Here is a 14,622-nt window from a genome sequence, read left to right on the forward strand (position 1 = left end):
AGTATTTTTTAACAAGCTGATGCCAAGCAACTGTGTCTGGTTATCCTAGTTTTTTTCTTGAAGAGTTTATTATTAGCTGTCACATTCTTGTCCAGTGAGTAATTAACTGATGAAAAGGAGAATTCAAGTATAAGGTAAACTAACAGCCTTATACTTGAAACATGTTGGGCCCTTGAGCAAGGCCCTTAACCATCATATTGCTAAGGGGGGTTGTCCACTGCTTAGTCTACTCAACTGTAAGTCGCTTCAGATAAAAGTGTCAGCCAAATAACTGGAACAATGCCTAACTGTAGTGCGTTTTTGGTCCCTTAGGTAATAAAGGCGATCGAGGAGGGCTACCGTCTCCCCGCTCCCATGGACTGCCCACCTGGCCTGCACCAGCTGATGTTGGACTGCTGGCAGAAAGAAAGGGCTGACCGGCCCAAATTCGATCAAATAGTCGGCATCCTTGATAAAATGATTCGCAATCCCAACACTCTAAAAACCCCTGTTGGAACATGTACAAGGTAACTCTTGACTTGTCGAAAGTCTGTCTTTTTCCCTGCTTCATTCTTCATGGAGCTTCCCATGCTCCAGTGTTTCTTATTTCGGGCTAGCCCCGTGAAGTTTCCGGGTATGGAGTCTGTATAGCTTCATTGTCCTGTCTGTTCTGCAGTCTTATCTTCCTCATGTAGTTAACCGGCTTGAAGCACGTCGGGGCTCTCCCTTTTAATGTACAAGGTACCACCTGGCTCTTGGGAAATACTCTTACGCCCTTTGAACCGTACGAAGCCGATGATTATGGCTTTTACGGTGTGCTGGCCGCAATGCTGTCCCTATTTTGTGTGCGTTAACAAGTCATTATTTATTTTAATCCTTTGATAACTTCATTAGCAGGCCATTCAGAGCATTCAGTGGTTGATTTATTGGCAAGGGCCCACAGATGAAAGATAAATCATGCAAGATCTATAAACCAGAGCCTCCTCCATGGTTTTATGGTCAATAGAGATGCTTTTAAATAAATCCTTATAATGACTTCCTGTGACTTTAAAGTTCTGTGGGAACCCCGGATCCCACTGTGACGTTTGTCAGATGAAATCCTCTTTACAGTGGAAATATGATCTCACTCAGTGAGACTCAGGACATGACCTAATGCCCAATTTTAATGTGTTCATTTTGAAAGGTCTTTAGTTTTTCTCTTAATTCGGCCGTTCACTACTGCCTCTGTGAAGGGATGGTCGATTGGGGAATTCATCGTCATATTCTATATGCTATACTACTGTAACATATGAAAAGTGTGTTGAATAACATTAAAATAAGTTTAATTTAATATTATATTAATATTGTTGATTATGGCACCCCTCTACTGTATGTCTCTCTTAATTTTTGGGGGTTTTTTTGGTGTGTGTTTTTTTGTAACACGAATCAAAAGAAACATTTGTATTCTCTTGTTTTAGAAAGGACCATTTAGTCGGTTGATTCCTGTCTTATCGTATGACGTTCGCTGTCTTTCAGACCGATTAGTCCCCTGTTAGATCAGAACACACCAGACTTCACCACTTTCCGCTCGGTGGGGGACTGGCTGGAAGCCATCAAAATGGAGAGGTACAAAGACAACTTCACGGCGGCTGGGTACAGCTCGTTGGAATCCGTGGCGAGGATGACTATTGAGTAAGTATACCGTCCACATCTCTTACCGTCATCGTGGGCAACCATTTTTGTTCAACTGATTACATCGCCAGTGGGCATTTTATACAGTGCAGTCCACAACTTTGTTAAAGAATGGCTCCATTAAGTATATTTCAAATATTGTGAATTTTAACTATTTCAGTGTCATATTTTTTTGTAACTATGTAAATGTTTGGTCACAACACTAATCCGTAAAGTTAAGGATGGGCATTAATTTATTCTATGTGCAAAAATGTAAATAATGCCCTTGATAGCTTAAGGTTTAAGCTACGGCCTGATGATGCATGGATGTATTTTAGCCTCAGTGTGATCTCCAGGGTGGCACTGCAGTCATAGCGGAAAATGGTTCGACCCTATTTTTATATCATGAATTCAAGGCAAGGGGTATCTTTTATTGTTCACACAGGATTTTTTTATATGGTTCATTTAGTTCAGCTTCAAATAAAACTAGAGTGTTGTGGTCCTTGTCACAAAAAACAAGCTGTTGTGAAATGGCCATTGAAATTTCTGGATAAACTGCTTTGCAATTCCATTGAATTGCCTCATAAATCAAGTTTTCAAGGAGTAAAACGTTTTGCTTATTTACATTCGGTGCCAATCGTTGAACATATCGAATCAGGTCACCGGCTGTTAATTTTGGCATTTTTTCAGCAGTAGACTTTAAATAAGATTGGAATTCAAAGTTTTTTGAATCAGCCTCATATTAGCAAGTGCTATTAATTATGTTCTAATTAATGGATAAGCCTTTGCAGCAGGTTTATGATTTTCTTTTTTCATTTTTATTTTCACTTAATGAAATACCTGGGGCTATAAATCCTTGTTGTTTTGGCTCTCTGTGGTTGAGCACAGTGATTTATGACTGGATGTTGTCTCTCCTAGGGATGTGATGAGCTTGGGAATCACTTTAGTGGGGCATCAGAAAAAGATCATGAGCAGCATACAGACTATGAGGGCCCAGATGCTCCACCTCCACGGAACGGGCGTCCAGGTGTGACTGACAACGGCGCCCCCCGCAATGGGGGCAAAGACTCATCCAGAACAATGCCACGGTACAACTGTGGACAATCATAGAAAAAAAAATAATGAATACAAAAAAACAAAAAAACGAACAAAAAAAAACGTGTTGCTTCCCATGTGTGAGTCTTACGGATTTACGGAACTTAAAAAAATAAAAAATAAATCATTCCTTTGTTCCTTGGCGCCACTGACGAGAAGGATCTTAACCTTTTCCCGGTCGCTGAAGAAAGGAGAAACTACCTGGACATACAGAATTTTCCAATCTCTGAGGAAATTTGAACCACATATCAAGAAAGGCGAAGAGGAGCGATTTAATTGGAGGCTTTTCAGTTTGTTCCTTTCGAACTTTGTCATTTGTTTTCCTCCTCTATGGCCATAGTCAATATGGATTTCACAAAAACATTTTGCCCACATAGAAGACGCTATTTTGCGTGCGGTGGTGATTTCAATGCCATTTTTATTATAGTTCTGTTTATTCGTGTCAGCCATAATGATATGGTGTGGTTTGTAGACATAACATTTGTTCTCTTCTCTTTATTTCTTTACTGTTTTTTTACTTTCATTTGAACTTGACAACAGGGTAAAGTCTCCCATCCAAAATGTGGATTAATATGGCTGTATTGTTGGATGTTTAGGCATGACCAGTTTGTGTTGAAGCATTCTAGGTTCTTTGAATTGTTTGCAGTGAGAGTTTTTGCCCCAGATTTTGCTTGAAGGTGGAAGTAATATCTTGCACTGCAGTTGCTATTTTAGAAACTTGGATGTTTGAAGCTTACAGGGGTGTTTATAGCATACTTATAAAAAAAAAAGAAAAATAGCCCGATTTTTAAAAGGAATCCCTAAAATGAAAAACAGTACAGAAACATTACATATACCATGAAAAAAAAATCATGAAATATATTTGTGAATATCAAAGATAAATGTGGAGACATTTTTTACGCTACCACTGAAATCATTTCATTTTATTAAACAAGGATTACCTTCTGAGAATCCTGTTTTTTAAATATTTAACAAAAACACTCCACAGTTAGCACTATAGAAAGATTGTATTGAAACTAAAGGGCAGATTCAATATAATGAAAAACATTTTGCTATAGTGATACCTTAAGAAAATCAGCTTATATTAAAAGGTAGTATTACTTTTCATAGTAACTTACACATTTAGAATTATTTCAAAAAATGAAAAAAAAATGTGCAAGTCTTATCTGAAAGCAACACTGCCTTAAGTATTTTGTTTTAGTTTCTTTGTTTGATGTTTGTTTTTTCTGGGTATCAGTAAGGCAAAAATGCTTTGTAGTTGAATCTTCCTCAAGTTTACTTTAAGGAACAGATTTTTTTTCCAATAATATTGTGGTATCCTACCTAGAACTTGAATATATGAAAAGAATTGATTCTTTCGTTCAGAAGTTGAAGTGATTAAAAAAATGTTTGTGTGCGATTAACAGTATGGTTAACTCGACCAAACAGAGCAATAATAACTCCAGAGAAAGCATGTCATCTTCTGAAATGTTGCGGTGCTAGGTTTTATAGATATGCTGTAGTGTTGGGGTGCGTTCAGTCACTGAGTGGATTTGGAGTATACATTGACCTTTTTCAAACAGCAGGTTGCCTGGTGAGCCTTTTGGTTATTTATTTATGCGCATCTGCTTAAACTGTCCTGGCGTTTGTGTACTGTGGCTGTAACATACGTACATGAAACTAGGTGTATCATTTTTCTCTACCCTCCCCCTTTTGAGTTTAAAGGGGCACGGTGACAGCAAACGGCCTCTGCACAATCGTGCTCACAGCCAATTACTGGTGCCATCGCAGTCTTGTTTGTACAACAAATGAATGTGTTATCATTGAATTTTGTCTTCAGAATTGTAGTCTTTTGACAAATTATTTCCTTTTTTACTTAATATTAAGAAAATGATACTTGTAGGTATTTCAAATTGAACGACATAAGGGGTTGTTCCGAACTTTTCAGAATTCTGAAAAAAAAGAAGAAAAAAAGGCATGGATGTATAAGCAATATTTTTGAGAAACATCTGATTTTGTTTATGGAAAAAAAAAAAAAAACTTTGGAAGAAACGCTGAAATAATTTCAGAAAAAATAGATGGGTCTTCTCTATAAGAAGGTGACTGTCTCTTGACGTCCTTGTATTTTGTCAAGGATGCGGTTTTGAGTTGACTGTATGGGAACTACAATAGGAAGCCAGCTTCAGAAAGCATGCGTGCATGCAGAAGCCACGGCGGAAAAGCTGGACTCATCTGTGTTTAAACATAAAATCGACGGCTGGTCGCTTCCGCTCGATGGCTCCTTTGTGAGAGACTCGTTCAGAAACGTGACCTGTGCCTGGACTTGTCTGTGAGCCATTTTCACCCATATGGTTAACCAAACCAGGAACCCTTGGAAGTCTACCCAATGCCCGCAAAGGGATTTTTGGAAGCAGACCGTGACATCTGGTCTCTGTGTCACGGGCCCGCTCTTCTCTCTGCGCAGCAAACCTCAGCAATTGGTTCCCTGCCAGACTTTTCAATTGAATACCAGCATAAACACATTAGTCAGCAGCAACCCCGCCCCCCCCCCCCCCCCTCCTAGTCACCCCGCATCGCTACCAAAAGGGCCAGCCGCCATCCGCCCTTACAGGCCAGGCCGTGATGTCATCCCCCCGATCCGCCCCCTCCCCTCAGGGTCTTGGTTCCTATAGAGACAGAAAATGGTAGGCCAGCATGAGATTATAGTGTTAAAAATACGTGGTGAGAAAAATGACTATAGGAAAGCGAGAAATGTTGGAATTTGTGGACACCCCCTTACAAGTGTGGCAGATGTTTCCAAAGAGTAAAGCACTGTTGATTGTGTCAGAAAGATCGTAGAGATCTGAGAAAAAAAAAGAAAAAAAAAAACTTTGTATATGGTCTATTGTAAAACTTGTAAATTTAATTTATATTGTTGTTTTTTACACACATTTCTCTGTAGTGAGCTCTGAATACATTAAAAATGCACTATATTTTTCTATCTCACTTGCAGATTATTGTCACCCAGATAATTTCAGTTGTACATAATTTCTCATTTAGGACCAAAGATGGCTAATAGGTTTTCCATTTTTTTGTTCGTTTATTTTTTTGTTTTGTTTTGTTTTAGATTAATGTACAGTAAGATGAATTGTCAATGTATTATTTATTTTTCTGTGATGAGAGTATTGAGATTATTCACTGGTCAGAAGTATTTTCCCCTCCAGCAGAACTGTAAAATCATTAACCTAGGCGATTTATTGTTACATAGACATTTCTTTTTTGCTTTGTAACCTTTGTAATAGACTGTACATATATTTTTGGAAATATAATACAATCTCTACTGAAATCTTGTTTTTTCCCCACTGGATTCTCTCACCTGAATGCTGTTTATTAGTGGGCTATTTGTTGAGAGGTGATGTCTGTTGCCTTTGGTTTCTCATTGGGGTTTTAAAAAATGTTAATGGGTCGTTGCTATGGGATTACAAGTCACTGTGGTGTAATCTTAATGAATCCATTGGCAATTAAGTCACCACACTAAATCAGACTGTGTGCTGTGAAAGTTGACAAATCGTCCTTGAGTTTATGTCTCAAAAGAAATGCACATAATTTGTTCCGTCAAAGTGATGGCAAGCAGATGGGTGTGTGTGTCTGATTGTGTGCGTATGCGTGCGTTTGTGTCTGTGTGTGTGTGTGTGTGTGTTCGCGCGCATGCATGCGCGTGAGTCCTGTGTGTGCCAGGAAAGGTGCCATTAAAAAGACATTATCAGACCTCCAACATTGAAAAAAATCTAATTAAACTAAATCTTATGGGAATCTTTAATGGCTGCATACAGATTATATCTCCTCAGATATTCTAATATTTACTTTATTAAGTCTGGTAGAATCTTAACATCTCATCCCAGAGGCAGACAGAATTCAATAATAAAGCCTACATGTTTCCAAAATGCTTTGGCTCGTATGTGCGCAGTGGAACAACGCCACCTTAGAGAGAAGACTAAAGTGCTCCCTCGCTCCCTATTCCCAGGGCCCCTGCTGATCTCAGATCAGTGGCAGCTAATCACATAAAGTGCTCGCCGCATGGTACATCCACTGAGGGCTATAGAGCTCTAGGTAGTCGGCGAGGAGGGACATTTTCGGAATGCAGCTCTTATGAAGTTGTGTGGCAGCAGTGGTGAAGGTGTTGGTGAGACCTCATGGCAGGGGGGGAGTGGAATGGGTTTAAATGGCTATAGGCCTCACTTTGCTCATGAAGCCTAATCATGAAAGAAGCTAATGGGATATTTCTCAATCAGACAGAAACAGGAGGAGGGTGCATTGTGGGAAAGAACACACCCCCCCCTTCTCTTCTTCAGCTCATAGCAAGGCGATCAATAAAAAAAGTCAGAACATTTTCTCCACGTAATATATCAGGTATGTTTGTTTTCTTTGTTTTCCCTTGTGTGAGGGACAAATGGAAAGTGGCCAGTAGATTAATCATCAGATGTGTGTGTGTGGGGGGGGGGGGGGTTGGGGTTGAATGAACAGGCAAGAACGGTAAAAATGTAAGAAAAACGCCACTTTCAAGAGAAGTCCTTGATTCCCATCCTCAGACAAAGTGTGTAGTTTTTTTTTTCTCTCTCCCTCGCAGTCAAACAGTCCCCATGCTGTGCACAGAAAAAGCTCCATCCACGACTAACAAAGTAGTTGTAAAACGTTGAAATGTTTATGTTGCACATTACCACACAGGTTCTCCGCTGAGCTTGAGCAAATGATGTTAATAAAATGCTATTAGGCTGATGCCAAAGTTAAGCACCTAGAAAACGGATTAATACATTCAAGTGCGGCTAGCGAGTCTCCGCACTATCGTGCGTCGAGCCGTCTACGTTGATTTCGGGATAAAATCATAATATTGGGTTATCTGATTGTAAACACTCGAAAGCAATACAAAAGGTTTGCTTGGCATTAGAACGTGTCTCGTTTTTTTTGTTGCCCATTATAAATAAAATTGCTCACTTTTCAGCAGAGATATCTGTTCTACTGGGAAAATTGACACATATTATGTAGCATGTGGCTTGAGATTCCTCTTTTTGATGCCATAGACTGTTTTGATGCTGGCATGGTCAGAACGAATCTCGAGGGAAGATGTGCAATCACACGTATAGACAAATAGTAACACAAAATGACACAGAAAACCAGAATGGCTGCATGGGAAAAGTATTATGCTTTCAGGCAGTAAATCAAAGGTAATCCCAGGAAAGTAATTGATTCAGCACCACGCTATTTATCATGGCTGATCTAAAGGTGATGCCATTGATGAGATTAGTAATGTTGAATAATGACACTTGGCGGGGTGTGTCTGTGTTTGTGGGTGTGTGTGCGTGTGTTTGGACTGTTGGGGGGTGGATGAAGGTGGGAATCTGCAAGTATGTGTGTGTTTGTGCGTGTGAGAGCACAGCAGATTGGAAGGTTGAGGTTGTAACAGCGGAGGAAATTTTTCATGAAACAGATGTGTATATTTCATACAAAAATTCCGGTACGATTTGGTTTCAAACTGTGCTGCACACTGCCGCGATGTACCAAATGCGCATGTCATGGGAAACATACAGATGGTCCGAGGCCGAGGTCACACTGAATTGCTAGACTCGGACCTCTCATATGCAAATTTGCGTGTGAGAACGCAGGTTTAAACATCTGTTCTCGCTTTTATTTTTAAGGCACCGATGCTGTGTGCATCTGCAACAGATGCGTTGCTGCACTGCCTTTGACAACCGCACAGTGAAAACTCAAAACTCGGAGACGAACATCAACTTCTCGCTCGCTAAAACTATGCGAGGACCAGCATACCACTTTTCAAGAGTTGGAACCTGCTTTTAATTACATTCAGAACACTGATTCTAATGTGCCAGCACATTAAAATGTGAACTCTTCAGAACGTAGCCATGATAATTTTAATAAGTACAGATTTGAGAGTGACTTGTTCATAGATTAATGGATCTTTTATTCTTAATCTAGGGCTGGAAGGCAAGCCGGCCATGGGTTACCGACTGATCAAACTGATCTGATTCGGACTGAAGGTCTTTTATTTGGAGCTCTGTTCTTATTCATAGCAGGAGATGTGCAGGAGAAAAAAAGTCATTTATTCAATGCCGTTATTGGACTGGTTCAGTTCTATCGCACTGCCGCCGTCCAAAGCACTCACGTCTATGAAAAGGGTAATTATTTCCTGGTTTCAAATTCGAGCAGGCTTAAATAAGAATCATTAGTTCATCTCAGAGATGAAAATAAGGCTCGCAGACCACAGTCTCATGCTAAGCCGATTGAATCTGTTTGCACAAGGCCCATTTGAGAATGACGGGGTGCCACATTTGCGATGCGTAATGTCCTCCCGAAAAATCTCCTTTTGATGAAAAGTACACACAACACATGTCGGGTATTTAAAGTTTGGGTTAAAGCTGTTCAAGTTACACTAAGTTGTAATGTCCTGTGTGCCTGGGGCGATTTCACTCAAAGTAGCACTGCTGACATTGAAATTGCCCCGATTCGTTTTACGGCCTGACTCATGGCACCTCACAGCATTAAGAATTTAGGTGGTTGTAAAAATGTGTCTCCTCCAACATAGTGTGCCAACCCCAAGGCAGATGATCAATTTCACTGGCTGCAAATGTCTCTTTGGAGAAAGCTGTCGGCTTTGGCAGATATGACGGCGTCCTAAAAGATACACCGCGGTGGAATGAGTTATGACATCTTTGCTACGCCATTAGCGGGTTGCTGAGAGTCACCGGGAGTCAGAAGAATCAAATGACGCCAACTCAACCTCAACATGATATGATGTGACGCACTATGGCATTCTGAGGTGCGTTCATGGTGACAACTGAATTTGCAGATGCTGAGCGCTATCTCGGTGTATACTGTACTGCAGCGTTTGCGTTAAACAAGTTGAAAACTTTTGGAGGAACTGAGTGTGGGCTTTTCTCCAAATGTGCCCCTTGTGTCCTGCCATTACAGAGAAATCATGCATTTTTGTTCCATTCCTGTTCTCCTTTTTATTTTTTCAGCTGGTAGTTTCCTCCTGCATTCGCTGAAGAGGCACACTGTCCCTGTACAGTATGTGACAAGCATAATGATAATTGCCCAGCATTTGGAAGCTCCGACCATCAAGCCGCAGATTACTGATTGAATTTAAATAGCTCTCATGATCAGGAAATCAAACGAAGTGTTAAAAAAGAAAAAGGGGGGGGGGACAAATCAAAAAACCATGCGCCATCAAATTTCACAAGAACACAGCCGCTTTTAACAGCATATGCAGCTACACAGTGACTCGCTAAAAGCGAATACAATGATGAAAACAGCAGAATCAGATCTGGGGCCTGTTTCGCGAAGCATGATTACTGAGTTAGCTGGATAACTGCACTGTGTAAAACCCAGAACTTTCTCAAATCTGGGACATGGACTGAAATAAAGATCTGTTCTGAGTTTTACTCGGCGCAGTTATCCAGCGAACCCCTGCTAATCCTGCTTCGTGAAATGCCCCCTGACCTGTCCCGAAAGATATCAGCGGGGTTCAAAAAGTTAAGGCCGCTTCCGCACAAGTCCGTTAAAGTTCTGCTCCTGAAATGGCCCTGCGTGCCTCTCCCCAGAAATTTTCATTCGATCACTGACCAGTAATGTGAGGAATGAGAAGACGAAGAAACTGAAGAATGCCCCATTGTAAAATTCCTCTTCAGGAATGTGTGCGGGCTTCGTGACACCATTATCCCTCCATCTCCGGAGAGATGTGCGACATCAGTCATGGAGAAGAAGAGATTCGGATCCCGCCGCTTTCAGAGTGGGTGACCGGGTAAACAGACCAGATGGGCTAATGCTTCATTGATCAACGATGAGGAAGTGCGACTGTACATTGTGAATGCTTCGGTCCTGCCTGCTTCTCGTCGCACACGCCACAAACTTGCATTTGCATGCACGATAGACCACAATGCAATATGATTTGATTTATTCATTTTAATGGTAAAAAATGTCACGGAGATAAATTGCATCCATCCATCTGGTCTGTTTTCCTGAAATATTCAGCAGTGCTCCATTCCCAGCAGTCTCTGTACAGCACAGCACTGCCACATAGCATAATATATCCTCTAATCAGACTGTGGGTAATATTACCTGTATTGATTACATAAAACAGTGGGCTCAGCAGAGGTCAGTCACACTATAGAATCACACTGAATGAAATTACAAATAAATACTCGAAAAAAACATTGCATTTAGTTCCGAGAGTAGCTCCATGCTTTTTCTCTGAGACATTTCCTCCAGTTTGTAGCCACCACTGCTACTGCCAATACAATACAGTGCACTTCAGTAAGCATTTTAGCCGGAGTTGCCAAGTTCCCTTATAATAAGCAACTCTGGGATTGTTTACAAATACTGCAATAAGGGGAGAGCTGAAGTTAAAGTTAAATGTATTGACAGTCTACAAATGACCTTAAGAGGTCTGCGAGTTACCGCAGAAGTGGATGCTGTATTTCTTTTGTTTGGAACTCCACATGCAATTATTGCCGACAATGTCGTCAGCATGGTCGAATGTTCACAAAAAATGCTGAAGTGGGCTGCCTACAATAGTTATTTTGCAGTTGATAAGTACAGTATATCGACAGTATCTCCCACACAAACTTAGAAATGATTCCAGCTGTTGCTGGAGTCAGGCGCCATTTTTATGTTGGCTTACCAAAATTAATTTAAATATTCCATGTGAACATAGCCACACAGCAGACCTGGGTCAAATGTGTAATTGCTTTGGATTCAAATACTTTTCTTTGCTTTACTTGTTTGGTGTATTGAAACTACTCTCAAAACCCTTGCCTTCTGGTCCTCTTGGTTGGCTCAATCTAGCAGGAAAGATCAATCGAGCACAGATAAGTATTTGAATCCAAAACAATTACATATTTGACCAAGGTCTGCCACACCTATGTTCGCCTATGATAAGCAAAAGCCCAAGGCAGGACCAAGGAATATCTGCAGAAATGTTCTGCGAACAGGAAAACCCAGATAATTGATCCTGGCTATGTTATGGGTTACATGTGTGACATGTTTAATATCTCCCACCTTATTCCTGGCAGGTCAAAACTAATTGTATTCCGCCATCTTGGATTCCCAGGGATAGTCAATTGAAGACATGGTAGCTTAACGAGAGCTAAAAACAATAACTACTGGAACACCTTGTTGGAGGCATTGGATTATACTGAAACACAATTAAAATGATTTCTTATTGTGTTCTTCACTGTAAAGAGAATATTAATGAAGTTACACTGTAATGAAATCTTAATAATAAAAAATTAACAATATCTTAATTATTCATAGTTTGAATCAAACTAGCAGGAGGACTGAACCCCTTCCAAACACGTAGAAACACCCCACCGCCGCCCAACCTCGTAAACTCACACATCCTGCCAACACACACAGATCAATAGCATTTATATAGTGCTTTTCTCATCCACAAAGTGCTTAACAGTGGTGATTGGGAAAGTCGCCTCAACCACCACCACCATGTGTAGCACCACCTGGGTGATGCAACGGCAGCCATTTTGTGGCAGAACGCTCACCACACTTCAGCTGAGGCAGAGAGGGAGAGGACACACAGGTGTCCAGCCCCTTGCTTGCCTTTTCATGTGATGCCTGATCCCAGTGAAGAGGGCCAATGCAGTCCCACTGTAACTGATAATCACAGCTGATGATAGCTCAGAATAAATAAGAGGGCGCCATTAGCAGTGGTGTACCCAGAGGGGCTCAGGAACGTCGGGGGAGCTGGGCTGACGAATGAGGGCAGAGTGGCCGGGGGAACTCGCCAACAGACAGGACAGGCCAATGCCCCACGAGCCCACCCTCACCACAGACCTCTAATGAAGCACATATTGATTTAGGGCGAGCGCTCCAACGATGTGCCTAATGGGACAGTCGGCAAGCCAAGAAACGAGAGAGGAGAAGGATGAAAGGACAAAAGCCCGGCGCTCTGAAGCGATAGTTTGCGTAACGGTTAACGGCGAGGACGAAGAGCGCCTCCCCGTCACGGTTCCGGCGCGCTTTCATCCATTTAAGCTGACGGCGGGGAGGGAGCGGACACTCCGCAGGACGTGCTGAGCGCCGTGCTGTCCTTTCACTCCGCCGCGTAATGAAACGTTAGCCTCCGTTATCGATGCGTCGGGTTATCTGATTTCGAGCGTACCGTCCCTCATTTCAATGCTCTTTCCTAACAGCCCGAGCGTCTGTGATGTATGGCGTACGCCTCCCCTCTATGCCTTGGTGTGGTGTATTCAAAGTAAACTGGGTTACCTTACCTTCACCTTCACAGTGGAGGGCCCCTTGTTTGGCGGTGAGGGGCAGGGCCTCCGCCAGAGGTAGAAATTGTCTACCGCAGGGCCCAAATCCATCACAGTCTGCTACTAACCCAATTAATCCCCAGGAATTGATGAGATGGAGCAGTGATATGCCGATGTCTACAGATGCGTACAAATACCATATGGGTATATGCTCAACGGCTCTAATTCTATAATAAAAGTACATTAACATTATCAAGTGACCCAAATTAAGTGTGCCTATTGGGATTTAATTGTGCTTGGAACTAGAAGGCTCTGAAATAGTTCAAATTAAAAAAGGCAATGGACTCCACTCAAATTCGGGACATATACTGTGTGTGTGTGCGTGCCTGTGTGTTTGTGTGTGTGTGTACATGAGTAAGCATGCGGGCATGTGTGTGTATGTGTGTGTGAGTACTTGTCTACCTATCTAACAGGGGACATGGAAACCATGGGGACATTTTCCAGGTCCTCTCTTCGCAAATGCTTTAAATCATGTTAAAATGATGAGTTGACCCCCATCCACCCCTCCCCGCGTTTGTGTGTGTCTGCATTTGTGTGTGTTTTCCCATAAAGCACGCATACTGGCTATGTGTATTGCATTCCAATATGCATGTTCTTTAAATATTCACTATCTAAAAATCTGGTGAACATTCCTTTTTCCGAATACATAATTTATTACTTTTTTTCCAGTATGGGTTTTGTCTGATTGCTAAATTAACACCATGGCCTTCATTCAACAGATAATTGGTAACAAGAAATCTAGCTTTCATGGGCAATTGTTTGTTCTATTTTTGTGCCTGATGCAGCTGTCAGCTGCCGTACACATCTGTTAGAAAATTGGCTTTGGGTGTGCATGGTGGTGATGGGGGGATAGGGGGAGGGGGGAGGGTGTTGGAGAGCATATAAGATTGAAAGATGAAAGAGTGATACTTTTGGGTGCAATTGATTCAATGCAATTCAGCTCTCTGTCTTCTTCTTTTGTGACAGGAATTTGAAAGGACTGATGCATCAAACTGAAGATTGTTATAATTGTATAAATTATATTGTGGCCAAACTTTTTGTTACATATGAATCGCTATTTAAATGTACATAATGTACAAATGAACATAAAAAAAACACTTGGAATACAGAAAACAATGATAATGCAACCTGCTTACTGATTTTGATTGATCTGATAGTTTACTTTATTGAGGGAAAATTACTGTATACATTATCATAAAGAATCTCCCGAACCCCACTCATTATTAATACTTGTGCCATGTCACTGTTATATTTTAGAAATTCACAAATATAGGTATATCAGGCATTTGTTGAGCATTCTTTCTTAAACATCAGGCAATACTTTCTATGATTAATTTGTTATTTAGCTGATGCTTTTGTCCAGAGAGACTTTCAGTTCATTAGACTAAGCAGGGGACAATACCCCAAGAGCAATTATCATTGTCATGTACCTTAGCCACTAGGCAACAGGCTGCCCCAGGAATTGTAGAATTTCTGTTTTCAATTTCTTATTTTACATTCTTTTAATCAAACAAGTGCATCTGCCAATCCATAAACGTCGACTTTGGCACATAACCTAAAATACACACTTAATTTATTCTATCCTCCTAAGACCTGG

General features: G+C 41.2%; 1 protein-coding gene across 3 annotated transcripts in view; it reads left to right on the plus strand.

Moving 5' to 3' along the window:
- The window catches only part of epha7 (eph receptor A7), a 69,003-nt gene extending 62,753 nt beyond the window's left edge, over positions 1 to 6,250 (plus strand). For all 3 annotated transcript variants that reach the window (XM_061241273.1, XM_061241271.1, XM_061241272.1), the window contains 3 exons: positions 313 to 506; positions 1,495 to 1,650; positions 2,548 to 6,250. In XM_061241273.1, coding sequence (XP_061097257.1) covers positions 313 to 506; positions 1,495 to 1,650; positions 2,548 to 2,662 — 465 coding nt within the window. In that variant the 3' untranslated portion in view covers positions 2,663 to 6,250. The remainder of the gene's footprint in view (positions 1 to 312; positions 507 to 1,494; positions 1,651 to 2,547) is intronic.
- The last annotated feature ends 8,372 nt before the right edge of the window (positions 6,251 to 14,622 follow it).

This window comes from Conger conger, chromosome 5 (genome assembly GCF_963514075.1).
Source record: "Conger conger chromosome 5, fConCon1.1, whole genome shotgun sequence".
NCBI lineage: Eukaryota > Metazoa > Chordata > Actinopteri > Anguilliformes > Congridae > Conger > Conger conger.